Source organism: Colletotrichum karsti (assembly GCF_011947395.1).
Source record: "Colletotrichum karsti strain CkLH20 chromosome Unknown Scaffold12, whole genome shotgun sequence".
Classification (NCBI taxonomy): Eukaryota; Fungi; Ascomycota; class Sordariomycetes; order Glomerellales; family Glomerellaceae; genus Colletotrichum; species Colletotrichum karsti.
The window spans coordinates 119,021-144,045 of NW_024065912.1; the positions used below are offsets into that span (position 1 = coordinate 119,021).

General features: G+C 52.6%; 6 protein-coding genes across 6 annotated transcripts; 4 read left to right on the plus strand and 2 right to left on the minus strand.

Moving 5' to 3' along the window:
* Positions 1 to 3,077: 3,077 nt before the first annotated feature.
* Positions 3,078 to 3,938, plus strand: CkaCkLH20_04442 (uncharacterized protein; the record flags this gene model as incomplete). Its single annotated transcript, XM_038887161.1, has 1 exon — positions 3,078 to 3,938. One exon carries the CDS (start codon positions 3,078 to 3,080, stop codon positions 3,936 to 3,938), a length of 861 nt encoding a protein of 286 aa, XP_038747327.1.
* A 465-nt stretch (positions 3,939 to 4,403) lies between these two features.
* On the minus strand, positions 4,404 to 7,205 carry CkaCkLH20_04443 (uncharacterized protein; the record flags this gene model as incomplete). The annotated part of the gene is made up of 8 exons (XM_038887162.1): positions 4,404 to 5,084; positions 5,139 to 5,239; positions 5,879 to 6,136; positions 6,204 to 6,459; positions 6,557 to 6,653; positions 6,729 to 6,949; positions 7,025 to 7,095; positions 7,172 to 7,205. The coding sequence occupies 8 exons, from the start codon at positions 7,203 to 7,205 to the stop codon at positions 4,404 to 4,406; spliced, it is 1,719 nt and encodes a 572-aa protein (XP_038747328.1).
* A 1,842-nt stretch (positions 7,206 to 9,047) lies between these two features.
* CkaCkLH20_04444 (uncharacterized protein) lies at positions 9,048 to 9,372 on the plus strand (the record flags this gene model as incomplete). Its single annotated transcript, XM_038887163.1, has 2 exons — positions 9,048 to 9,108; positions 9,167 to 9,372. 2 exons carry the CDS (start codon positions 9,048 to 9,050, stop codon positions 9,370 to 9,372), a joined length of 267 nt encoding a protein of 88 aa, XP_038747329.1.
* A 1,641-nt stretch (positions 9,373 to 11,013) lies between these two features.
* Positions 11,014 to 14,019, plus strand: CkaCkLH20_04445 (C6 zinc finger protein; the record flags this gene model as incomplete). Its single annotated transcript, XM_038887164.1, has 3 exons — positions 11,014 to 11,077; positions 12,355 to 12,421; positions 12,483 to 14,019. 3 exons carry the CDS (start codon positions 11,014 to 11,016, stop codon positions 14,017 to 14,019), a joined length of 1,668 nt encoding a protein of 555 aa, XP_038747330.1.
* A 1,520-nt stretch (positions 14,020 to 15,539) lies between these two features.
* Positions 15,540 to 16,316, minus strand: CkaCkLH20_04446 (polysaccharide deacetylase; the record flags this gene model as incomplete). Its single annotated transcript, XM_038887165.1, has 2 exons — positions 15,540 to 16,203; positions 16,258 to 16,316. 2 exons carry the CDS (start codon positions 16,314 to 16,316, stop codon positions 15,540 to 15,542), a joined length of 723 nt encoding a protein of 240 aa, XP_038747331.1.
* Positions 16,317 to 23,161: 6,845 nt separating this feature from the next.
* On the plus strand, positions 23,162 to 24,343 carry CkaCkLH20_04447 (glycosyl hydrolase family 18; the record flags this gene model as incomplete). The annotated part of the gene is made up of 1 exon (XM_038887166.1): positions 23,162 to 24,343. One exon carries the CDS (start codon positions 23,162 to 23,164, stop codon positions 24,341 to 24,343), a length of 1,182 nt encoding a protein of 393 aa, XP_038747332.1.
* Positions 24,344 to 25,025: the final 682 nt, after the last annotated feature.

Here is a 25,025-nt window from a genome sequence, read left to right on the forward strand (position 1 = left end):
GAAACCCGCGCAACGGAACAGCCTTGTGACGTAGGACTTCACATGGGAATATGCAAGAGTCGACAGGGCCATGTTCTTGTCCGCCTCGGTATGTCGGGCGGCAGAAAAGGGTCGCATTGTCAGCAACATGCAACTGCATCGGATTGGCGACGCAGCTCAGGACAAGGAACAAGACAGAGAGCGGTCAAAGTCGGCGTTGAATCGTACTTCCGGAACGCATGTGATAGTGAGACTATCCATCGCGGGACACCAGGAACCAGGAACTCCGTCCCAACGAGGCATTGATGTTCCTCTGATCTTTCGATATATGGTCGTAGACCTGTCTGGCTCGCAGTGAGTGTGTGTGTGTATGTTTGTGTGTGTGTAAGACTGTAAATATGTCGTGGTGGTTGCGGCGGGCATACGCGCCCTGGCTTTAGTCTCTGCAAGACAAACAGCGGCATTGTGCGACTAACTAATTGGACGGCCAAGATGTACGTCCCCAATAGTGCCCGTCCATCCCAGGATTGCATGGCTTTCGTAATGGAGGTGGAATGCGGGGTGATGGTTCATCTGCACAATCTCGAAGACAGCCCCATCCAGAAGAAGGTCGGCTGACGCAGATCGCCATCCTGGATCCTTGTACCGGCACTAGACCAGCCATCCACGAGGTGCAATTCACTCGGATTTGGTATCCAACCACGGTAATGGGCTCCGAGTACGTGGGGTTTTCTGGATCGAAATGGTTGCGAAAGAATCGATCTTTTTTTTCGCGTCGTCGCTTTCGTTACGAGCAATACGTGGGCTCCAGGCTCCAGCTAGACCATGCCCGGCCCGCTCACAAATGAATTGGCCCAAAACCGTTGGGGTGCGCGGATGAGGCGGGATATTCCACCAGTATGTTAGCTCGAAAGCAGCGCATCCACAAGAAACACGAGCAGGGGAACTCGGGTTTGCACTACGCTAGCATCTCGGCGGGGAGCATTAGTTCCTGACCGACACATTTGGCAAAGATGAGCTTACTGGCCGGCAAGCAGTCATCTAGCTCCCGAAAACGAGGAACGGGCTCACGATCTACGGGCCACACATCTGTTCAAGTGCCCAATGAAGTGAAGGAACGACGAGAGATGCCGGCTACGACGGACCTCATCCGACTCAAAGCGTCGTGCACTTGAGGGTCAGCTTCGTATGTTTGCAATCCAAATTGGGTTTCCAGATCGTACGGGACACTCAATCTGTCCGAAAACCTCGGTCCGACTCAGAAATACTGATCAATTTCATATAAGACTTCAAGCAAAGCTTTGACACATGCTTCGTGGTTCTGTTTTCCAATATTTTGGGTAGTCGAGCAGTCCGCTGTTGTCAAACACAGAAAAAAGAAACATTTCATGCATCTTTTTCTTCATCTGCAAGCTTGTTAAGTGGGAATTGGGGCACTCGGAGAACCGGTAAATCCCCAGCCATATTCCTTGTCCCGTTTTCACACTTCCACACCGCTTCTGCGGTCGATTAGTCGTCAATATAATGTTGCGGGGTTCGACTTGCCGTCGCTTCTCAACGTCTGTGGAGCCGAGCGGCTACCCTGACCAAGATTCCATGCCCCGTTCAGAAATTTCCATGCCCCAGAGACTGGACAGAGCCAATTGTCTGAGCCATTCGCATCTGTCTACGGATACATGGGGCTTCAGACACCAAGTCTGGTCATCGCCATCTTGGATCGTCCTTTTCGTTTTGTGAGCGATTTCTTATGCCAAGAAACCGGGTCCAGGGTCTTGCAAAATTGCGTACCCGCAAACGTTGAGGAACTAAAGAGCCTCTAAAAAATTTCAGATGTGGCTCTGAAGCGACAAGTGCGGATTCAGAGAAGAGCGTAGATGTTCTAGAAGTTGGCAGAGGGGCTATCATCTAAACTTGAAAGAGACACCATCGCGAGCGCTTGGCCGTGATGTAAGGATTCAATTGGGCAAGCGCCACGTGCGGGAGCAAAGACGTTGGTCCTAGCTTCCGACCGTTAATTAGTCTCAAGTTCAGGAATGTGTTCAGTCTCTCAAGCGTCCGAGCATTGTTCCTTTGTCAAGTTCAAGCCACATCCTGCATGGAATATTCGCCGAGAAGTTCGAGTAAGGAAAACAAACAACACAAAGCTTTGTGGGGGAATTACCGCGACTCGCAACAGATGAGTCAGTTAGGCGCGCTCGCAAAAGACCCAGAGTGGAGCTTGACTGAATTGGCGCTTCGCTGTCTGCTACGCCGAGAGAAGCCTCATCCTTGCACCGTCTTTTGTGCCTCGTCATTATTGCAGCAGAGAGAAGTATCGACTGAACCTGAGACATATCAACAGCTCTCCATGAATACGCCAGCAGTGGAAATGCATCAGTGGTATTGTCCACAAGGCAGGGTAATCGATGCTAGCAAGCTTGACAGCGCACGAAGGCCAGTACCACGTGGGAAGAGTCAGGAAGCAGGTATGACCGGACAGTATGATGGAACGTGCGGGTACAGCTTGATCCCGAAAGATGGAATATTACATTTCTGTGCGCGGCAGACTTCTCCAGCCGCTAAGGTAAGGTATCTCAAGCTCAAAGCCGATTGCGGGGCCGACCCGACCGAATGCTCCGACCGGATTCCGGGGCCCACATCGGGACTCACCGACTCCACCGAGTCACCGGAGGGCTGACAAGCCACACCGAAGAAAACGATGCCGCACGGATCACCAAGGACCCTTAGACCCCTTTTTAAAGTTTTCTAACGATCACGAGCACGTGGCGGGTCTGATCCCGACGAACGAGCGAATCGTAAGCACCAATTAAGCGAAATTACTTCTCTCAGGCAGGCTTCGCGGGGGGTAAGGTGAGTCGCGCCCGACATCGCGGTTCCAATTTTTCCCCTTCTCTCTTCAATCTCACAAATCCACACACCACACCATCAGCTCGCAAGCTGCAGATCATTTATGACTTCACTCCTTTGAGTCGCATATCGGCCGCCGCAATCGCGGCTGGTTGCATCCATTCCTTATCTCATATTATCAAAGTCACTCTTTATCCGTACATATTGGGGAGCTCTGGTTCGAACCCAGGCCCCTGTCACTCGTTGAAACCATGCGCGGCGCCTCTCTCTCATCGCTGTCGCACCTTGTTGTCTCACTGCTGCTCGCGGCTTCATCCCCGTCCGCCGTCCTGGCTGATGGCACCGTCTGGGCGACGCCTCATGACAGCTACTCCTCCTCCGTCGGCGTCCTCGGTTGCAAGATCAACACCGATCGCGTCGCATACTGGCCCGGCTCCGTCGACTGCAACAACCTCTGCATCTCACTGAGCTACGAGGACCGCACCGTCAAGCTCCTGCGCATCGATCAGTCGCAGGGCGCCTACGATATCAGCTACGATGCGTGGAACTACCTCTACACGGGCAACTCGGCCAAGAAGCTGCCCGTCGCCGGCGGCCCGCTCGCCATGGAATACAAAGAACTGCACGCCGACGAGTGCAAGGAGCTCATCAAGACCAAGAGCAAGAAGCTTCCTCTCAGCGCCTCCAACAGCATGAACTTCCTGGCCAGCTGTCTGGATCAGAAGGACAGCTGGGTGGCCAAGAACTTCGCACTGTACAACATGCTCGATTCGATTTGCTCGTGGGGATACGACGAGGGTTGCGAGCTGGACTGGCCCACGGCGAATCAACCCACGTGCAAGCACTCGCTCGGCATGCCCGTTGAGCTGACGGACGCCCCCGTGTACAACGTGCAGTACCCTACCGGAAATGTCGTCGAGGCATCGAGCGGCGAGAAGATATCCAGTCCGGGTGATAGCACGAGCGACGCGACCACCACCTTCGCCATGCCATCATTACCTGTTCCGACAAGCTACAAGAATATGCAGAACGGTGCCTCGGCGCTGGGAATGCTGGGGATGTTGATGGCTAGTTCACTTTTCTGGACTTGTTTTATACTTGGGTCATGTTGATGTTAATATTTTGGAACGACTAGGAAAGAGAAGACGATAGATACCTTGAGATACCATCTACTAATGTCATACGACGATAATGCCAAATACCATCACCACCTCAGCCATGCGTGCCATCTATCGTTACGTCTCAACCCCGTCCCAAACTAAACCGTTGTCAATAGTTAAACATTGGCTAGTTGCGCATGCCGCTGGTTTATTCTTGATGCTCCGTTCGCTTCACTTCAATGTTCTGAGCGCACACTTCACACTAAGAAACCGCTGGTTTCAATACTCAGAACAATAACTATTTTGTGATCTCAGCTAAGACATGTCTAGGTTTACCTGGCAAACGATCCCCAGGTAAAGGATGTAATCACGCGATGCCTGTCATGACAGCCACAAGCTGCGAGCATTGGCAACACACCATCGGTTTCCCAGTCTTCCCACTTCCCAGACAACAGCCTGCTCAGCGACCACTGGGGATCAAGGTTGGGGGGCAGCGGTCGGATAATTCGGCGTCGGCACCTTGGATTTACCGTTATTGTCCCTCCAGTGCTTGCAATAGATGTCCTTCTCGCACCGCCCCGGTTGGTAGATGCCGAGCCACGGGGTCTTGCCCGGGCCCTGGAACCCCTTCGCAGGCTCCCACCCGCTTCCGGGCGCCAGCTTATCCCACGACATGCCCTTCGGCCACGTCTTGCCGTCCCTCGGGACGCCGCAGGACCAACGCTTCAGCCTCACGTTGTCGTAGTACAGGAACCCGGTCGTGGGCTGGAGGAGCCAGCGGCACACGAACGGGCCCGGGTCGCAGTTGGTCCGGTGAGGCGTCCCGCTGCACCACTCGGCGTCGTAGTGCTCATGCGCGAGGGGCGAGACGTTGATGAGCTTGTTCGGCATGTTCTTGATCTCGATCACCGGGTCCGTCAGGCCCTGGCCCTCGGTGCCGTCCTTCTTCGTCCAGATGATGGTGAACTCGCCGATGCGCGGGTCGTTGCAGGTCGTGCGCCCGCCGGGGAAGCAGTTCGCGGCGCCGTTGATGTTGGGGAAGTAGGGGCACTTGATGGTGCCGCCTTTCTTGCAGGTGACTTGTGCCTGACAGTTTCCGCCATCCTTGGTTTCCATGTAGATTTCGCACATTTCGGCGGTGTAGTACTTGCCGATTTCCTTTCACCGTCGTCAGATTGTTTCAAGATGTGTAGAGAGATTGAATAGACTTACCCAGAGCAAATTGTTTCCTTCAGGTTGACGGACAAGGTCCTTCTCGCGGCGAGCCTGTGCTTGAGTGCCGGTAGCCCAAAGTCCCAGCCAGGCCATAAGGCCTAGAAGAGAGTCTCCTCGAACCATGGTACTTGGTACAGTAGAATCTGGTCGAAACGTTTCGAGGCGCTAGTGTGAGTAGATGTAAGTGGAGAGAAGATCAGAGGTGGCTAACGGAGAAAGCTATTGCTTTTATAGACGACAGCTACAGCAAGGTTTTTCACCTTGATCGTAACTTGAACATGAATTCCACGTCACCAACCGCTGCGGTATTGGTGTTGTGCGGATGCTCAAAAGGGTTGAGGCGACCATTACCGTGGCTGCGCAGAAGTCTATACCGTCCTCAGGCGACCGTTCGGCTACAGCAGGCAGCTTGAATGGAATTTCTGGATTATACCAAGGCCACACCAATGACTTGAGTCATCGCATGTCTCCCTGGCGGCATACCCACTAGCTACGCGTCATCTTGGTCAAACTGAAGATGTCATGTTGGCTATTCTTTCAGGTATCGGCGAGATGAAGCCCTTTCATTTCTAAATTCGGGAAGACCTCTTCGGGAAACATTTGGATACGAAGGTCAAATGCTGAACCAGCTGGGATGAACATCCTTTTTCCTATTTCTAGTACTACAGGAATACGTTCGGCAGTCGTGGCAAACTTCCAGCGAGAAAGGTCTGCCACAAGCGGCAAAAAGCATCAACCACTCAACTCAAAAACCTTCTGCATGTACTCCTCAACTCCGGTTGGCTTCCAATTAGGAAAGATCTGGTTCCACTCATCGGACACCGCCCAGGTACCGCGAGCCATGGAAATCAGCATAGCAATAGCCACGACCTTTGAGAACTGGACAATCTCTTCTTCGGACAATCCAGGAAAAGGGATGCGCTCGAAGCAACTTTCATCCAATTTGCCAGATTTGAGGTCCTCCTCCTTGACTTTGTGAATGTCCAATGGCCGTCCTATCCGTCAAAAGGTTAGCCAACGTCCCAATAAACCTTGCTGACCACGCCTGGAATGAACACCCACCTGCAGCTTTCTCCGCCAAGCGCAGGAACTCCGAAACCGTGGTCTTCTGACCACTGATGCCTCCAACCGTAGGCCATTCGCCGTCGTATTCGACAGCGTGGGCGACAACTTCCGCGATGTCCTCGGTGGTAGTCCAGGTTATTTCGGAGTTTTCTGAGCCTTCGATGATGACAGCCCGTGCTTCTTTGATGTTGATCAATGGGGCGCCGAGAAAGTGGGTGAAGAACCCGGATTGAAATAAACTGTATTCGATCACCTAATATGAGAATAATGTTAGTTTCTGTCTGGATCATTGTAGAAGGCTGTGGTGTAGAAAAGAGTTTGTCAGGGTGCTGTCGTGTTCTTTCTCTTACCTTTTCGGTCTTGTTGATCTTCTGTAGGTATTCTCGAACCGCCAGTTTGTCGCGGTAGAACGGCATGAACTCGACGACTTCTTCGAGATTCTGACCACTGATTCCCGTCATAAGCCGTCGATCACAGCTGAAAGCTGACTGACACCTCGCAGGATAAAAGTGTACTACTCACAGTGCCCATTCGCTGGGAGCGTAGCGCTTGACACCAGCTTCGATCGAGGCGTCGATCAGACGCTTTTGGATTTCGCCATTGGGGTCCGTGACTGGGTCAACAATGAACGACAAAACAGTGTGGACGCCTGTCAAAATCTTGACCAAATCGGACTTGTCTTGATAGTTCGCCTGAGTCCATTTGAGGCCAGGTACGGCTGGCAGAGACGCTGACGCTGGATCCTAATAACAGCTGGGTTAACTCAAGTCCAACGACGACACTGAAGTTTTCAACAGTATCCCCGTCTCCTTGCTTACCTTTCGTATCAGACCGATGATCTCATGTTTACCAGACTCGCTAAGCTTCTTGGCGACTTGGAGAGCGAGATCTCAAAACGTCATTCAGTTAGCATAGATCATTTCTCAAAGGAATGGAAGATTTAGTCTTGTGGTCGGGACTCTTACTGCCAGAGGCACCAGCTACGGCGACTTTAACCATACTTTCGTGGATGAATGATTGATTGTGTAGAAACAGTTGTGTGATGTGACCAATGCCTTTGAATCTGAATTATCTTGATTTCTCCTTTTCTTTCTCAGACTCATCCTCAATAGACTGCTGGCTCTATTGTATCCGAAAGACATCTGCGCCAAACATGCCTCCCCCACTTATTGCTGGCGGGCTTCCGCCAGGACATCACCACATCATATTGCGGCCGCTCGTTTTCGCATTCCCATGAACGACGGCTCAATCACTATTCCTCATCTGTACTGTCTACTTCATCGAAGAATCATTACCAATCAGCATTAGTAACTGCTTAGAATACCCAGCTTTGGATGATGGGATGCTTGTGGAGTTTCGCGCAGAGAGGATGAAGACGTCACTCCGCTCCGCAAGCAAACTCCGCTCGTCGCTAACATCACAACACATCATGGCGCTAACATCGTGTAAGCACAGAAGTTCCTTTCAAATACATGCTTGAATTGCGAGATATCGCCTTTGTTCCTAAATTCAACAATAAGTGTGGAGGGTAAGCCGGATGACGCTCATCAAGGCCTACCTCTTCTAATTGCCATCAAGTCAGTCCGAAGTCGCCCTCACCACGCCTTCATGTGGGATGTTCAACATTGTCGTCAACATGCACACGCACTTGCCGATATGTGACCAATGCCAAAGGGGCCCCGCGTGGTTTAGAACGTGAATTTCAACTCCAAGGCCAGTTCAGTACTTGCAGTATACTCAACTCTCTCCGATAGGACGTGGCAATTATTCGGGCGCACATGCATGAGGCAGCTGATGCCTTGGTACTCACATAATAGATTCCTGAATGTGGATGTTGGCAGCTCTTCGCAACTTGTAATCAACCTCAGGAGACCTTGCTCCCTGCTTCAGCCTCTAAGAGATGAGGCAATTCACTCACATAATGTTCTGACAATTTCGTGGCCACGGAAACCGCGGGGTGGAGAAGGGGCAACTCAGAACTCATCGCATTGGATGACAGCTGTCATAGCTTTGGAATAAGGCCACCGTCTGATCTAGTGGGATGCCGCATGCGTCTGTAGAAGATTTGAAACGTCTCGACACGCGCTTAGGGGTAGTACGTTCTCGCTCCACACAAGGTCAGTAAAGTCGAGAACGGGGATGACGTTTTCCTTTGTCATCGGCAAGTCCGTGAAGAATCGAGATATCCTTGCTATTTCAGTTGCACGGATCAGCTGAAGGTCTACCTTATGCGCTGATATCTGATATGTACTAGAATTTGCACTCAGCTCACGAAATGACGCTTGTAGAGTGAGTGCGTTTCTGCCTACCAGACCTTTGATGAAAGTTTGCGATGTTTCTCTCAATGTTGAGAGTAGAAATGGATCTGCGTGATCAGCGACAGGGTAATGAACAATTGAACGTTACTTGCACGTTTGAGTAGGTACAGAGAGTAAACCGAAACCGACCATTTCGAGTCGCAACGGTAGTAGCCCCGCCTATAATAAAACATGTTATCAGCCTTAGACTGACACCCAATGCGACGATCATCAGGCGTCTCGAGTCTGTTTTAGGGAGTTGCGTACCACAATACGCCTAAAGATGTGGGCAGAGAGAAGGTAAAAATGAAGCTTAATATGACCATATATAGGGCAGCAGTAGAATAGGAGTTGATGATAACCAAATATAAATGCTTCTCAAAGACTCCGTCATTTCCGCATCCGCTTGAACAAACCTGTCTTATTCACTTCAATTCTACCAAATACTTCTTTTCGTATTCTTGAATTTTCTCGGTGCCAGGCGCATCTCACTTTAATTCTTTTCCATCAACCCTATCCTATCAGCCAACTAAACCTCGCCATCATGCAGATTACCGCTGTCCTGTTTACTGTTGCTGCCTTCGCCATGGGCCACGCCGCTGCCGGTAAGTCTTCACAAAGGCACTGATAGAACTCGGCTAACCTTGGTTTCACTCAATTCAGCTTCGGTACCGCGCAACTTTATCGACGGAAAAGGAAGTGCACTCTTCGGCAATGCGGGCAAGGCGTGCAGCGTTGGTGCTCAAGACGGCGAATGCGACCAGTTTGGTCGCTGTGTTCAGCAGATTCCTCCTAATGAGCAGTCCATTCTGAACCAAGGCAAGAATGTTGCCACTTGCACCGCAGGTGGACAGACCGGAACTCTTTGAGTTGATGTATCTCAAGTAAACAAGAATATTCAGGTGTCTCAAAACACATCTAAATCCCAAACAACGAAATTGAATAAATGTTTTCTTGGAACAAGAAACAATTCTTACCCAGCTCGCCTTGTAGTCGAAGTATGCAAGAGCTCAGTTAACCGCAAGATAACTTGAAAGAATTGTGAACCATGATTGATGATGATAGTCTATACATGACATGACACGGTCTGAGTGTTACGGTCAGCTTATCCAACAGTAGGGTCTACTAACAGAAGCTAAGGGATGACACTAATAAATAGTAATATATTATTATAAAGTTATTAGTATAGTCCTAAATAGATTAGAGTCTTAAGGGTTATAGTAATTAGTTATAAGCCTAATAAGATATTTATAGTATAAGATATACTAAAAGTATCTAAGGGATAAATATAAAGTTAATTACTAAAGAGCTATAGAAGTATATCCTTAAGTTGTAATAAGTCTATCCTATATATAAGTCCTATATAGTCCCTTTGCCTAGGTTACTAAGTAATAACCTTTCCCTAGTGAGCGCTCACTCAGTCTCACTGAGCGCTTAGTGCTAAGAGTGAGCGCTTAGTATCCTATACTAATCGCTCAGTTTATCTTATCTACATGTGACCTATCTATAGTTCTTCCGCTTCCAAGGTGAGATCTTTTATTCCCGTGATTCTGCATACAAATGTGACGTTCTTAGCCGCCCAGCTGTCCTAGTGGGGCTTCCTTGTTAAGTGTGCCCAACGGGTCGTAACACTGAGATACAAGATGGGTTGCAGGAGATCATACGTACTGCCAGTAGCCACAGTTTTAACTTGAGAAAGTTCCATCCTGCAGACCTACCGGTGAGAAGACTGAAGTCAAGTGTTGTCATTTAAATCTGTTTAGGGTCCGTTCAGCCTTCTTTATCCGCTTTGACTATGTTCGTGGCTGTTGATGATTCAAGTTTATGTGCTTTGCGTGGCATGTCCTACATCTAATGGACTTCAAGCAATAAATACTGGAGGCATTTAAAGTCTTCGACAATCTTGTTCACTACAGTAGGTCGATGGCTTTGGCAATTTTCACTGAGAAAAAGGAGATATCACTTCTTCATTCTTCATTCTTCATTCACTCACTCCGCTGGATTTTCTTGGAATTTGGAGACTTGCCCTGCTGCCGCTTTCGGGAATTAACTTCGCCACGACGCAGCACAACGATGGTTTCAGAAGAACAACTCTGGACGCTTTCAATGTCCAGGCACTGAAGTGGCTGTGATGTGAGGGCAACACATGCTCGGTCTGCAGGATCACAGGATTTTCGGCAAGTCTAAGCCGCGATGATTACGCTGCTGCTTCCTGCATTGCTACAATCATTGCAAGTAATCGGCAATGCGCTTGTTTGAAGATACTTTACAGACACTGCCACGTTCACGTGCGGGCAGTCGCATTGGATGGCGTCATGGGCTCGAGCCCTTCAACCAAAGCCACCCTCACACAGACATGATGATGAATGCGAGAAGACCTCGGACTACTTGAAACAATGCTGTCACCCTCGCCTCCTTTCCGCCTTAAAATGTTGAGACCAGCCAGAGCCATTTCTCAATTGCCGTTTCTTCTTTACCTGTTTCCCAACTTCATCATATTAGCCGCCAAAATGAAGACCTCGTCTATTCTTCTCTGCGCTTTCACCGCCCTCGCGGGCCTTACCGAAGCCCGGCGTGAGTGCCAAAAAGACGGCACTCGTCCGGGATTGGGCACATATACTATTGTCAGCGGAGACAACCTTAACGACATTGCGAAGGACTTTGGTACCACTTCCACTCAGCTCGCGGCCATCAACATTATCCCAAACCCAGACTCTATCAAGCCCGGAACTACCCTCCTTGTTCCGTGCGTATAATCGATCTGCCTACAAATCTCGAGGAGGGCGACAACTTCAATCGGCCACCAAGTCATTCATAAGTCTTCCTGAGAGGAACGTTGCTCATGGGCGGGAGTTTTCAATGGGTATGAGACATCACATACACGACGAGATCAAATCAAGCAGTCACACGAAGAGGAAGGTCGTCGAGTTGAGTACGGGAACAGTATCTTTCAATCAGTAATCCTTATTATCACGGTTAAGAAACTTGAAGGTTTTGAACTGGCTTCAGAAGATGCTTTATGAATGTTCTGTGGTGCAAGAACCCGTCTTCCGTTCTCGTGATGCATAAGGGCCTCGGTCATCCCAACATACCCGCGCTCTCACCACCTCACATAGCCTCGCCTAGTTGACCGCCCGCTGTACGAGTTTGCAACTAAAGGACAAATTTTATCAGTCCAAACTTTTGATTTTCCTTGAACATTGACTGATAAATGTGGATTCGCTGAGTACAGCGAGTACACGATATACCACAGCGGCATGGAAGCGTTGCTGAATCGTACCGCGCGGCAAGTTAACTTGCAATTAGCTACAGCAAAGTCTGAAGTCGAAAAAGTCACCACCCGACGAGTCTCAACATTTACACGAGTCGCTCACTTTTATGTCATTAGATGTTCATAAACAAGTCTTCAGTCATGGACATGAAGTTCAGGACTATCCTCGGTGTAAGTCAACGACAAATACTGAGGGCAATATGTCGCTTAGCATTCATTCATCGCATAGGCAACCAATACGCGAGTGCAACCTGGTACCAGCCGGCATACTCATAAGCGAGCTTAGCGCTTATCAAAGACCAGGGACCGGTAGGATTTAGGGCCAACAATGTACTTGCAGTTGGATTAGAAGCGATAGAGTACGAGTCCTGATGGAAGGGAGATCATAACATGGCAAGGCTAAATTCAAGTACCAGGCAGGGGACAAAGAATAATCACACCCCTTTGTTGGCCCCTCATTGTCAACTCCCGAGACAACTTCTCCCAACATGACCCGAGGAAACAACTTCACGACACAAAAGAGCCTCCTTCGATGCGATGCCGCCCACTACCTCTGCTGGCCAACTCATAACATTCGCAGTCGACAAGCGGCAGCCATTCACCAGGGCTAGCAAGCCCAAAGTGAGGACAGGATGCATCACCTGCAGGTGAGTTGGACTTTTGTTGCATGAACGAGCGATGATGAGGCTGACGGGCCGCGACCTCCAGACGACGTCGCAAAAAGTGCGACGAGGGCAAACCAGCATGCGCGACATGTCTTAAATACACCGGCTTTTGCGAGGGCTACCAGAGTGCAGGCGGCAGCAAGGTTCAAGCACGACCTCCTCAGCAGCGCGTCATCCATCCCAAGATCGCGGGAAAGCCGAAGAAGGGCGACATTCTCGTCGAGCCGAATTACTCGTCGCTCGTCTTCACCAACCAGTTGGAGAAAGGTAGCTTCGACTACTGGATGGCTTTTACGAAAACGACGACGCTGTTTCATTCGGACCTCCTCACGAGCATCATTCCGCAGATATCGTGGAAAGATCCGGCCATCAAACACGCTGCCCTGGCCATCGGCGCAGCCGCTCTCGGTAGCAAGACACGCCAGCAAAGACTCCTCGGCAAAGGAAAATTTCAGTCGGATGCGCTTCGGCATTACGGCAAGTCGCTTAACCTCCTTTACTCATCACCAATGTCGTACGAGAGGTCACTTCTGGCGTGTCTCCTCTTCATCGCCTTCGAGACCCTCCGAGGAAACAGGTCTGCGGGTCTGAGCCACATGAACCACGGCTCCTTGATACTCGACCAGTACCACCCTCAGGGCGAAACCCCGAGTCCGCTGTTGAAAGAAGTCATGTCCAGCTTCCAGCACTTCGGGCTGCAGGCTTGGAGTCACAGCGGATCGCACCCCGTCGAGACGGATGCCAAGGTCCCTTGGTGTTGCAGAGGCCGCGCCGCACGATACGCCGTCGACGAGATGCCCGCCGCGTTCGAGAACCTCGACGTCGCGCGGCGCTGGTGGGACATCACGCGGCACTTTGTCAAGTACCACGCGCCCCTCAAGACAAGCTTCGAAGTCGCCCAGATGCCGACCCAGCCGATCGACCCGGAGAAGCTTGCCAACTACGGATCCCCGGAATCCCAACAACGCGTCCGCGGGTTCCTCCGACATCTCGATGCCTGGAACGCCGGCTTCATCCCCCTCGCGGCACGGGTGGAGCGCGCCAGGCACACGAATACGCAGGACTTCATCCGCGCCCTCGCGCTGCGTATCGACTATCTCTACGTCTGGAGCGGAGTGCGCAGCGGAGGCTGGGTGGATGTGAAGGACGTCGGGCGCATGGCTCCGGCCTTTCGGGACGTGGTCAAGCTCAGCAGGCAGTATCTCGAGCTCCAGGGCCAGCCGTCGGACGGACAAGAGAGGTTCACGTTGGAAGACAGTCCGACGTGGGCTCTGGCGCTCTCATTCGTCATGTGCAAGGAACCCGACGTGAGAAACGACATTCTCGCGCTCTTCAAGCAGTATCCCAGGCGTGACGGGCTGTGGGATACCCGGATTTTCGTGCTGCTATTGCAGTGGATGAACAGGCTGGCTGCGAAAAACTTCTATCCCGAAGAGGAGCGCCATATACTCGGGAGCAAGGTGATCTTCCATGACCATTCCCACTTCGTACTTGAGAAGACACGATGGGACCCCGTGAGCTCAAGTATGAAGACTTACGCCATCAAGTTCAGCGTACCTGTCGAACCCGAGGAAGAATGAAGACATGTGCCCGGCTATATGTAGAATTTTGCGTGGTAAAACAATACAGATGGGGAGACGGGACGGTCTGCTGAGCGCTTCTGGACGAGTTGCGAAATCGTGAAACCAACAAGAGAATACGCTGATCTCTGGCGAAATTTTCTCTCTCGACCGAACGACCTCGTGCTTTTCTTTCCAGGACATCGAATATTCAATTCCGCATCATCAAGGAAATCCAAACATAGCCCGGAAACCCCGCCGCCCCACGTGCATCATCCTCCGCAACCCGGTCCCGAGCCCATCCCCACCTCCAGTTACCTCCTCACCCCGCCCATCCCCGGTCCCGACCGGTCCCGCAGACGAATCCTCACCAAGCTCAGCCGCAACGCCACGCTTTCCCCAATCAGAGGATACAGGAACGCGGGAGGATTCCAATAGATTCATCCACACGCCTATTTTAGATGTATACGACCATCTGTAACTAGTCTAATGCTTATTTCGCCCGGCGGCGGTCTACGGAGGGAGGGACGTTAGGCAGCGATGTATGGAGTCCTGCATATCTCAGGGTCCTAGCGGAGGAGTGGGATGGGATGGAATGACATGGGAGAAGACGGCCTCACGTATCCGTTGACAGGTGTATGCAAGGTAAATGATAGACAATCCGATAACGGCGGCCGAAACTGAATCCAACGCAGGTCTCAAAGACCAATTACACCAAGCCACAGATATCTCCAAAGGCGAAGGCGAAGGATTCGGGCTGCATGCAAACCGGTATTCGTATGTAGCCAAGCCACGTCAGAGAAGAGAGAGACTGTGCTTTGCTGCGCCAAGCCAACCCCGACCGAGAGTTGGAGAAGAGAACTCCAAGACAGCTGAGAAAGCCAAGTTTGTTTACGTCCAGCCGTTGGAGAAAGCTGGGCACAAAAAGGAAAAAAATAAGGTTGTGTCAGGCGGCTTTTGGCTTCAGGTACACCCGTTTCCGTGGACGTTGAACGTGGTGGGACACTTGCTGAGGTTAAATGAAGCGATGTAGGGTGATCTAGCCACGCTTCTTCTTTTGAATCTATTCGGAATCTCGCGATACTTTGAGATGATATGTGCTTCATTAGATCTTGAGAAATATGAAAATCTATCCTGGTATGTATTGATGCATGTAGAGCGGCGAGAATAGCTTCACCCTCTCATGGTTGTGTGAGACCTGGGTGGGATGCGCCAACGCTTTTAAGCCCAAATCGTGAAGTGGTTATAATCATTTCATCACAAAGCAGGAAAAGACCGATCGACAAGGTACTGGGTATGCTCTCCATAACATTAGACATTGGTATCTCGATAATCTTAATATCTACAAGTGCTGCGCCGTCCATGCCCACACCTCTTTGTTCGTGGTGTGTTTGTTTATCCGGGTAGGTATGTACAACAGCGAGAAAGGGAAGAAATAGAACAAAAAAACACCTTATATGAAAACCAAACCCACGACCGCATCCCCCTTTTTACGCCCAGAAAACCGTACCGAGTCGCCGAAGCTCTCACGGGTTTGTTATCTACTGGTACCACGCCGCCTGGGGCTCGCCGAGGCACTCGCCGACGGTGACGGCGCGGAAGCCCTTCCCCCTCAGAGCGTCGAGCATCTTCTGCGTGAGCGGGTTGACGGTGGTCTGGTGGACGTCGTGGGCGAGCACGATGTAGCTGTTCACGCTCGGGTCGCCCAGCTCGGACTCGAACTTGTTGACCGAGAAGTCGATGTCCTGCGTGTGCTCGTAGTCCTTGGTGTCGAGGCTGGTGTCGACGATGACGTAGTTGAGGGCGCCGAGGTCGGCCAGGCAGTCTTGCTCGCAGGACAGGAAGGGCGCGCGCATGTAGCGGGGCTTGAAGCCGGCGATGCTCTGGGTCGCGTCCTCGACCTGCTTCATCTGGGCCTGGCGGTCGGCGGTCGACAGGGTCTGAAGGTCCGGGTGGGTGCCGGTGTGAGAGCCGACGTGGTGGCCCTCCGAGTGCATGCGGGTGATAACATCAGCGTAGTCGTAGATGCTGCCCCAGTTGTTGGCGTTCACGAAGAACGTCGCCTTGGCGTTGTTCGCCGCGAGGAGGTCGAGAAGTTGGGATGTGTAGGCGAAGGGGCCGTCGTCGTAAGTCAGGGCGACCAGGCCGGGTTGCGTGCATTGCATGACCTTCTGGCCGACGAAATTGACACGTCGGTTCAGGGGGCTAGAAGTATGTTAGTCCTCACGTCTGTGTTGCAGCCTGTTAAGAACAGCATACCTAGCACTAGCAACGCCGGCGAGGGCGGCAGCAGCACCGAGGATAGTAGAGTAGTGCATATTGGTGGTTAGAAGAGTTGGGTATATTAGGAAGTAAGAGGATCACAGTCTGTGAGGTAGACTCGGACGGGGGAATCAGTATTAAAGATTGAGGCTTGCTTGAAGGATGGAGGTGCAGAGGAACTGGAGATGAGGGAGGAAAAGAAGAGCCTTATATGAATATCAGATGGGACTCAGCAGAGGTAGGTGCAGGAGGGAACCATGCAACAGTCGCGTCTGAGTTCATGATGGACCCAGAGCCAAGACTTCGATGTCGTGGGTCGGGCCCATCCAAGAATAGAGTCTAAGTGTATCTCTGTGAGAAGAGAACCCACACAGCCTGATGGCGGAGGAGCGGATAGCTTGCATTCCTCATCGTGGAGAACTCTGAGAAAACAGGACGATGACGGTATCTTGCAAAGCACTTGCCTGCAGGAGTAATCATTCAGCCCTGGGCCGCCATGATTTCTTGGCGGGCATGAAGGAAAAGACCCGACGAGGCTCCGATACGAGACGTGGTGGGCAGGGTAAGTTAGCACCGAGAAGAGCGGTGGAAGGTATGGAGGTATGCAGCATGCAGCATGTTTTGACATCAAGATGGCTTAGAGCATTCTAAGCTGACTGGGTTTTTCATAAGAGTACTGATGGACATGGTCCCCGCAGGCGCAGACGGAAGACGCGAGCATCAGAGCAGTGGGGATGAGCAACGCTCGAGCGTGGCTCGAATGTCTGTCATTCTGTCATCGCCGACAAGGGTGGCCTGAGTATGGCGAGGACATAAGGCAAACCCCAGGTTCATCCGTCCGAGATGGGCCGGGATGGTTCAAACGGCACTAGATAGAACGGAGTTGAGTACTTGAAGTCGCGTGTAATTAGTCGAGGTTCAAACGTCGACGCATCGTATTGTTGTAGATCAGCGCGACTTTGACAAGGTAGAGTCAGCCACAAGCGTACGGCGTTGCTGTCTCGGGATGGCCCATGGAACTTACGAAAGCTATTGGCACCGTGGCACACAAGACTGCTGTATCCTGACGGCTTGACTGAAGGAATGTTTGCCTCTAGAACGGCTAGAATCCCTCAAGGCTTCCGCGAAAGACTCACTTTCTGATGCTGGCTCAGCCTCTAAAGGGGCTTCTGGGGTGGCCTCTCACGGGGTCAATGTCGCAGCACGGAAACATGTTCTCGTCGCAAAAAAGGCTTGTGCCGAGGCCAATGTCACCAAAGCCCCCAGTGGAAGTCGAAAGCATCAACACGGACTTCGCAGCGTGGTGCGGCCGCATATGGTGTTGGTGCTGCAAAGGTGGTCCGGCAATAGTGAGAAGTAATTGCCGAACAAGGTCCTCATGAGAGAGGCTCTTTTGCGCTTAATTCATCTCCTCATCACGCCCCATCAGCATGCGCCGTCGCCCCGGGGACGTGGAGGAACCGCGGGAGACTGAATTGCCTGACAGCCCACTCGCGGACGATGAAAGATCGTTCCGCTGATTATCTGGGATCGTCGTGTACAGCTTCTCTCTTAGTGGGATGAAGTGGATGGTAAAGGTAGCATTGGGTGTGGCACCTTGGCGTTGGCGTCAGCAACGTGCGCCCGAGATGCGGTAACGCTACGTACCGGCCGACGCGGGGGTTTTCAAGGGGGAAAAAGAAAAGAAGAGACCGCAAGACAGGACGGTGTGGTATGTCAGACGGCACCCATCGAGCTGAACTAGCACTTCATCCCGGGACGGTCAGAGGTCCGGCGCCCATCCGTACTCCGTCGGGGACTCCAACCGTCGCTGTCGGTGAGCTGTGCTAATGCATCGGAACGTATGCCAAGGCCCCTTCGCTGACTGCGACTGGTCCCTCGAGGGTTTCCGAATGGTGATCGTCCAAAGCCTTCTGGGCCCTGGAGCCTGAGAGGTGAAAGGGGTGACTCGGCCGGGCGTGGAATACGAGACTGTCGTGCAACTTATTTTTTGTTCGTTGTGTGCCCTATCTCGCATTGAACCGTCGGGATTCGTCCGTACGCCGTTGGCAGAATGGATTATTGGCATTGGCTTCTTGGCCTCTTCCCATCGGGCGCATGGAGCGTCGACGGGTGCTTCCCACCATCAGAGACCTGTCGTGGTGCGAGGGAAAGCTTGGCCTGTCGTGTCATCGGCCGTCCGCGGCGAGTCAGACATTGTTCGGCCGTCTTTTTGGATCAAGAAACTCTTCAGCTGGCCCGGGTCAAGGGTCGGGTCTCTCGGGCTCTCTGCGTCGTGACTTGGCAGAGGCGGCGTGTGGATTGCTATCCATGAAGCTGACTGAGAAGAGCGCGCTTCATCGTGATGAGTCGTGTGTACTGCGCCTCGAAGGCTCGCAGGCTATCTCACGGCGCGCGCGCGCGCATTTACTTGCTTCTGCTTTTGCTTTGCTGCACAGCTGCTGACGGTCGGGTGAGAATAATCCCTGCTCGCATCTTCGCGCTGGATGCAGCAGCAGCAGCGCAGCGCCTGTTCTCACGCATTTCGGAGGCTTCTGCTGCATTTGCTGCAGTCCGCTGCAGACCAGAGCAAGTTTTTGAGTCGCCCATCAGCTGTAGTCGCTGACCGAGTCAACCTGTCCCGGCCCTCAAAAGTTGAAAAAGAGGGAGGTCGGGAATAGCTAGAGGCTGAAACAAGCGTAGCGGCCACGCTACCGTCACGGCGGAACAAAAGATGAACTCGGCACGTCTAAGTCGCTTGCCCATCGCCGACTGGTTGAACCGCTTAAACTTCGAGTTTGGGACTGGGATTGGCGATTTCTCCCTCGTGCGCCGGCAAAATAGAACCATGATGCTGGGATTTGGAGACTGTCACTTCAGACTTCCGGCCCTACGACCCTAATTCTCAGATATCTTCCATCTTTGGGGAGCCAAGACTCTTGGCTGCTCAAAGCTGGACATTTTCTCAGGGACGTCCCCAACTCATCGGAACCCCGCAGCACACTGCGTCCAGTATGCGTGTAGTGGTGTGTTGGCCCGTTGGACTTGGTGTCACCAACGCCCAGCATGCGCTGATTTCCTTGTTTATCATGCATCAAGCGAACAAAGACGCATCTTGAGAAAGGCTCGAGGGAGGACGTGCTGGCCCGACGCGGCACCTCATCTCCTTGCTCGACCTCTGCCGCTATTCAAAGCAACTACCGAGGCATCTTACATGCTCATGATCGGCAGCGCGTAAGCTTGTTTGCATCTGCGATCAGTAAGACTGAGCTATTCCGCAGAGAATATCAGCCGACCTTGCCAGACAACGTTCGTCAGCATGCAGCTTGATGGCGATGTTCTTCTCTCGACGCCGCAAGAAAACGGCAAATGACGGATGAGGCCCATGGAGGGAGGCACTATCGCACTCCAGGTTCATCCCGGAAGAACGAGGCCTCGCCTCGAGAGAATGCGACCGGTGCTCTTTCCAGCGGGCCGAGTGGGAACTATTGTTTCTGAGACACGATGACAAGAACGGTGAACCTGGCTTGACGTCAGCCCCCGCGAGGGGAAGGGGAGCGGCCGGCATTCCTCACGATGCAAGAACACGTCAGGCGTGATGTTGATTCTCGTAACCGCATGGTATTTCTGTGGCTCTACAACGCCTTCTTTTCGCATGTTCTTTTCCGAATAACGGAGGCTCGCAAATTGGCTTCTTGACGAGATGAATGCGCCTGAACGGTGGCTAGACGGAGTAGCACTCGGTACGCGGGATGCTGCTGACGCCCGAGATCGACGGCCGGGGTGGAATGACGGGCGCCGGCAGAGCAGACGGCGGCATACCGCCAACCCTCGTCAGATTGCACCCAAGACTCCCAAGGGCCCGGTTCATTACGGAGCAGTCCGCCAAATTGACCGTCGCTTTCATTTTTGGACCGGATGCCGCGACATCGCCAATACGCGCATCTAAATCAGAGGCGATGAGGTTTCAAAAGATCCGCGTCGCATAGTTTGCCAAGATGTCCGCGTTTTGGGAGTTAGCAGCCCAACACGAACTCCCTGGCGAGTCAGCGACGTTAGCATAACCAAGCGTCGGGTCAACGCCGAATATGCTATTCTTTGGCCGTGATGTGACACCGTCAAACGACGAGGAAAAGTCTCGACGTGGTATTTGTTGGCAAGGCATGGAAAGAGCGTCCAGGCTGCCATGGACCGAAGTTTGCTTGCTGTATGCAAGCGAAGCCTCATTACTGGACTGGACCTAGAGTCTCAGTGGGTGCGGGAGCGCTTCAGAGACTGGACCTGACAAGGAATTTTTCCAAGAAGTTTCTAAGTGGTTCTTTCTCAAGGAGTTGCAGGAAGCTAGCGCAGTCCAAAACAATTCTGCCATGGTCTGTTTTCCGTGGGGTCCAGCGCTAGTGCGGTCAATAACAAGTCTAGGCAGACAAGGCGATGTGTTCGTCGATGTATCTCCGACCAGAGAAGCATGGTTGTGGTCCTCAATCGGCGCCGGCGCGGACATCCGCCGCAGTCCAAGCAGCTCCCATCTTCTCTCGGTATTCGAAATGACACGATCCTTCAGGTAGATGGTCCTTCGGGGGAGAGGAAAAAGAGAAGTGCCTAACCGCTTCCAGTCTCACGGTCTTCCAACAACGCTCGTCCGTATTCTCAGGCGAAGCTAACAGCCATGGCGTCTTCCGCCTCGTCGGTACCGCCAATAGCATCGGCGCATTCCCAGAATTCGCATGGTTCCCATCCATCCTCCACAAGAACCAGTCAAGCTAGGTGTGATTGTTCAAGTTCATCGGAGGGACCCTGCGGGGAGGGCTAGTCTGTTGACATTCTGGAGTGTCCAGAAGTTCTAGTCGTGACTGTCGATGTGAAGTGTGTCGAACTATCATGTGGATATCGGGACAGTCCTGCCTCAATTGGCGAAGACATGTGCAGCTAAGTAGCTTGAGAGCTCGTCTTGCCCTGCTGCGAAGCTGATGAAAAGATGGGCCGCAGACGCAATCGTCAGGTAACTCGCTTAGGGAGGCAAAAGAGTCGAGCAATTGAGAGCTCAACGAGAGCGGTTCTGCTTTCTGCTGCAAGCCGTGATTCTCAAGGATCTGACTGTCTTCAAATTTCCGGCTCGGTTTCTGTTATTCATCTCCCCTTCTCTTCTCCGAGGTTCTTGGTAATCAATTCCAAGGTCCCGAATCAGTTCGGTGCTGATGCTGAGGTATCAGAAAACAATACGCATCGCAGAACCTGAGAAGGCCTATTTTGATCCCAATCATCTGAATCCTCTGTTTGTGGCTTTTTTTGACAGCCGCAGGCGCGCAGGTGCCTGGATCACCGTTTTGGAACGATTCCACGTAATCCTTCGCTGCGCCAGCTGATGAAGTTAATTCACGATAATTTGGGAAGATCACCTCGTCGCTCAGACCTCCTTCGGCAGGCGGCTTGCTCCTGCCGTCGCCGTTGTCGAGGCAATGTTGAAAAGGTTTAGGAAACACATTCGTCAGCCTCTTCTTCATCCTCTCTTCTCCCCAGTTTTCGAGTATACCAAGCCAGATGAGCGGGCCGATTGCCGTCGCGTCCCGGCTTGTTCCAGTAAGATGGTCCGTATCAGCCATCCATCCATATGGCGTTGTAATCAAGACGATGAGTCAATCTCAACAGTCGAGACGAAGAAGTCAAATTCTTGGACGTAGAATATTGACCGTTTCGTGCTGATTGCTGGCGTGCTTGAAGCCAAGGACTCGATGTCACCTCAATATGCGGCTCATGTAGACGCCTCAATGCCACCAATGCCGTTGCCTCCGTCCGCATGTCGTGCTCTAGTTGACGCGTAAGCAATTTTTCCGAAAGGAAGGTAGAATAGCCAAAAAGATGGATTTGGCAGTCGATAGTGTATGCCTGTGTTGTTGCGAAATGTTTCAGGCACCACCAAATGAGGTCGCCGTCCCTGAGCGGATTGCTGACCGCACGTGTGGTTCCAGGCTTGATGGACGCATCGCAAGACGACGCCCTTCGATTCCTCTCGGCCGTGGCACTGAGCGCACTCGACGCTTCTCCGCCGTGGAGGGTCGTGACCTCGTCCTTCCCGCTGCGCCTCCGAGCAGCTCGCGGACATCGTGGCCTTCTTCCTCCGGGGCATGGACCTCCTAGCCCTCCCAAGACCTCAAAGACCTCCAAAGCGTCGGGAGGTTCGAGATGCTGCATAACACCACAGAGGTCTTGATCGTTATAAGTGAAGGAAAACCTCTGTGTTTCTTTGGCGTTTTCCCAACCTCTCCTGGTCAACGAGACGACAGCATCCTTCCTTTGCCGCAGCACAGTCGTCAGAGACGTTGTCAGTCGAGCCTTCCGTTCCGCCATCCCGCCTGATCGAGAAACACGGTCGACATTTCTCCGAAGCGCAATCAACATCCCGCGCTGCAGTGTTCCATCGCTCAGGGTCCTGCCAACCGGCTAATTCACGGTTGCATCTTTCGGGGATCACAGCTTGTGAATCGTTCGGATATCTGCCGGTAATCAAGTCGACAGTCGACGACACGCGGCGCAGAATATTCGAATTGACGAGAGTTTGTCTCTACCACGGTATATAATCGAGTTGTCAGAAGGTACCGGAGAAACGTTTGCAGTGGCGAGCGTCGTTTTCCACAACCTGTCTCCGGAAGCAGGTCGTTGAAGTTGAAAGAGGAGAGAAATTGTCCAATTCTTGTTCGTAGCAGGAAAATCTTTTACAGTCAGCAAAGGCAAACACGACTGGACGTAGCTATCCGGAAGCAGCACCCAGTGACACATTCACGCACCATTCTCAGCTCAGCGCCCCACAACAGCTGAAGCTATCGCCCCAATAGCGATCGATTCAGGCACCACAGGCAGGCACTGCCCCTAAGCCGATCACGTCAGAACCCCGCACAGCAGCTAAGGTAGCAAGACCCCTACAAAAATGACGGCAGCACCCGCGATGGCCTCCGGGGTCTCCCTTCCCCGCGTCGCCTCATCAACATCAACATCAGCGTCACTCCGGCGTTTGGCACTCTTCATCTTCAGTTTTATCGCCATCACCAGCTTCGTACCAACAGCCATGGCAGACAACGGCTTCGTCAACATGGTCTACTACCCTAATTGGCACGCCTACCAGGGCCAATCGCCGGGCAAAATGGATCTGAAGCTCGTCACTCACGTCTTGTACTCCTTCATCGGCGTGAACACGGACGGCTCTCTGATGGCCATTGACAACAACGCCGACAACGTCATCCAAATGGACGGCGAGAAGGGTGCTCTGTTGGCCCTGGCCAAGGTGAAGCAGAGCTACCCCGGCCTCAAGACCCTCATCTCCGTCGGCGGCGCCAACAACAGCAGGGAGTTCCCCGTCATGGCCGCCAGCGCCGACGCCCGCAAGAAATTCGCCAAGGCCATCCACGAGTTCGTCGACAAGTACAGCTTCAATGGCGTTGACATCGACTGGGAACACCCAGACGACCCGACTGCCGGAACCAACTACATTGCCCTCCTCGAAGCCATCCGCAACGAAATGCCGGCCGGCAAGTACCAGCTCACCTCGGCCCTCCCGCCGGCGCAATGGACGCTACGCAACTTTGATAACAAGCGCGCCGCTGCGGTCCTCGACTACATGAACCTCATGTGCTACGACCTCACGGGTCCCTGGACCTCCGTCTCGGGCAACCACGCCCAGCTGTTTGCCTCGTCAACGCTCGCCAGCAAGGACGCCGAACTCCGGCTTGCCTGTTCCGACGGCGTCGACTACCTCATCGCCAACGGCTTCCCCAGCCGAAAGATCGTCATGGGCATCCCCGCTTACGCACGCACGTTTCCGTCCGCCAAGGGCCCAGGAGGGACCTCGACCGGCTCGGGCGAGATGGACTACAAGGACCTTCCTCAGGAGTGGATTGACAAGGCCATTGTTGACGAGGTTGCGATTGCCGCATCCTACGTCGACCCGGTCAGCGGTTTTGTGACCTTCGACACGCCGAGGGTTGTCACGCTCAAGGCGAACTACGCGAAGCTCAAGAAGCTCGGTGGCCTGATGTACTGGACTGGCTCCGGAGATCGTACCGGGAAAGACAGTCTGGTCCTGGCTGGCTGGAATGCTATCAACGGAAGGTAAGGATCTCCTCTTCATCAACCCTCTGTTCTCTTGAGCAGTTACTGACAAATCCTAGATACTGGGTCCCGCCTAAAAACGGGCAATGAAAAGGGATTTAAAAATCTGATGACGAGATGACCGGAGTTAAAATGGGTGGCTTTCTTCCTTACATATTTAATTCGGAGCTAGGCTGTTGCCGGCTTGTGTAATTCATCGCATCTAGACCTGGGTTTGTCATGTGCACAATAGAGACACTATTCGAGTCAGTCCCGTCCTTGGTAGAGAAAACGGGCGAATTCAACGTGACACAAGACAATCGATGTCGCACGAGCGCGTGTAAAATGAGGTTGAGTCTGGCTTTAAGCTTGAAATGATATTCAGGAACATGGCTCTCCTTAAGTAGCGTCATACCAGGATCGCCCGACAATCCGGCAAGCGCCCGTCATGACCCGCCAGCCGGCACCGGCCGAGTCTCCACATGCTCCGGCAGCACTCCTGTCCAATCGTTCCCCCCTGCAGACAGGGGCAGAGGGGCAGAAGGGGAGCCAGCAAGCGCGGACCTTCTCTTATTTTCGCTCTACGCCAAAAAAATCATTTCTTCTCCGTCTCATCTTGCCGCCACGACCACCGCGCCATCCCTTCAAGATCTGCCGCTCAGCACGACTGCAACGCGAGCCGTTTCACGCGCCGGGCCATCCCTACC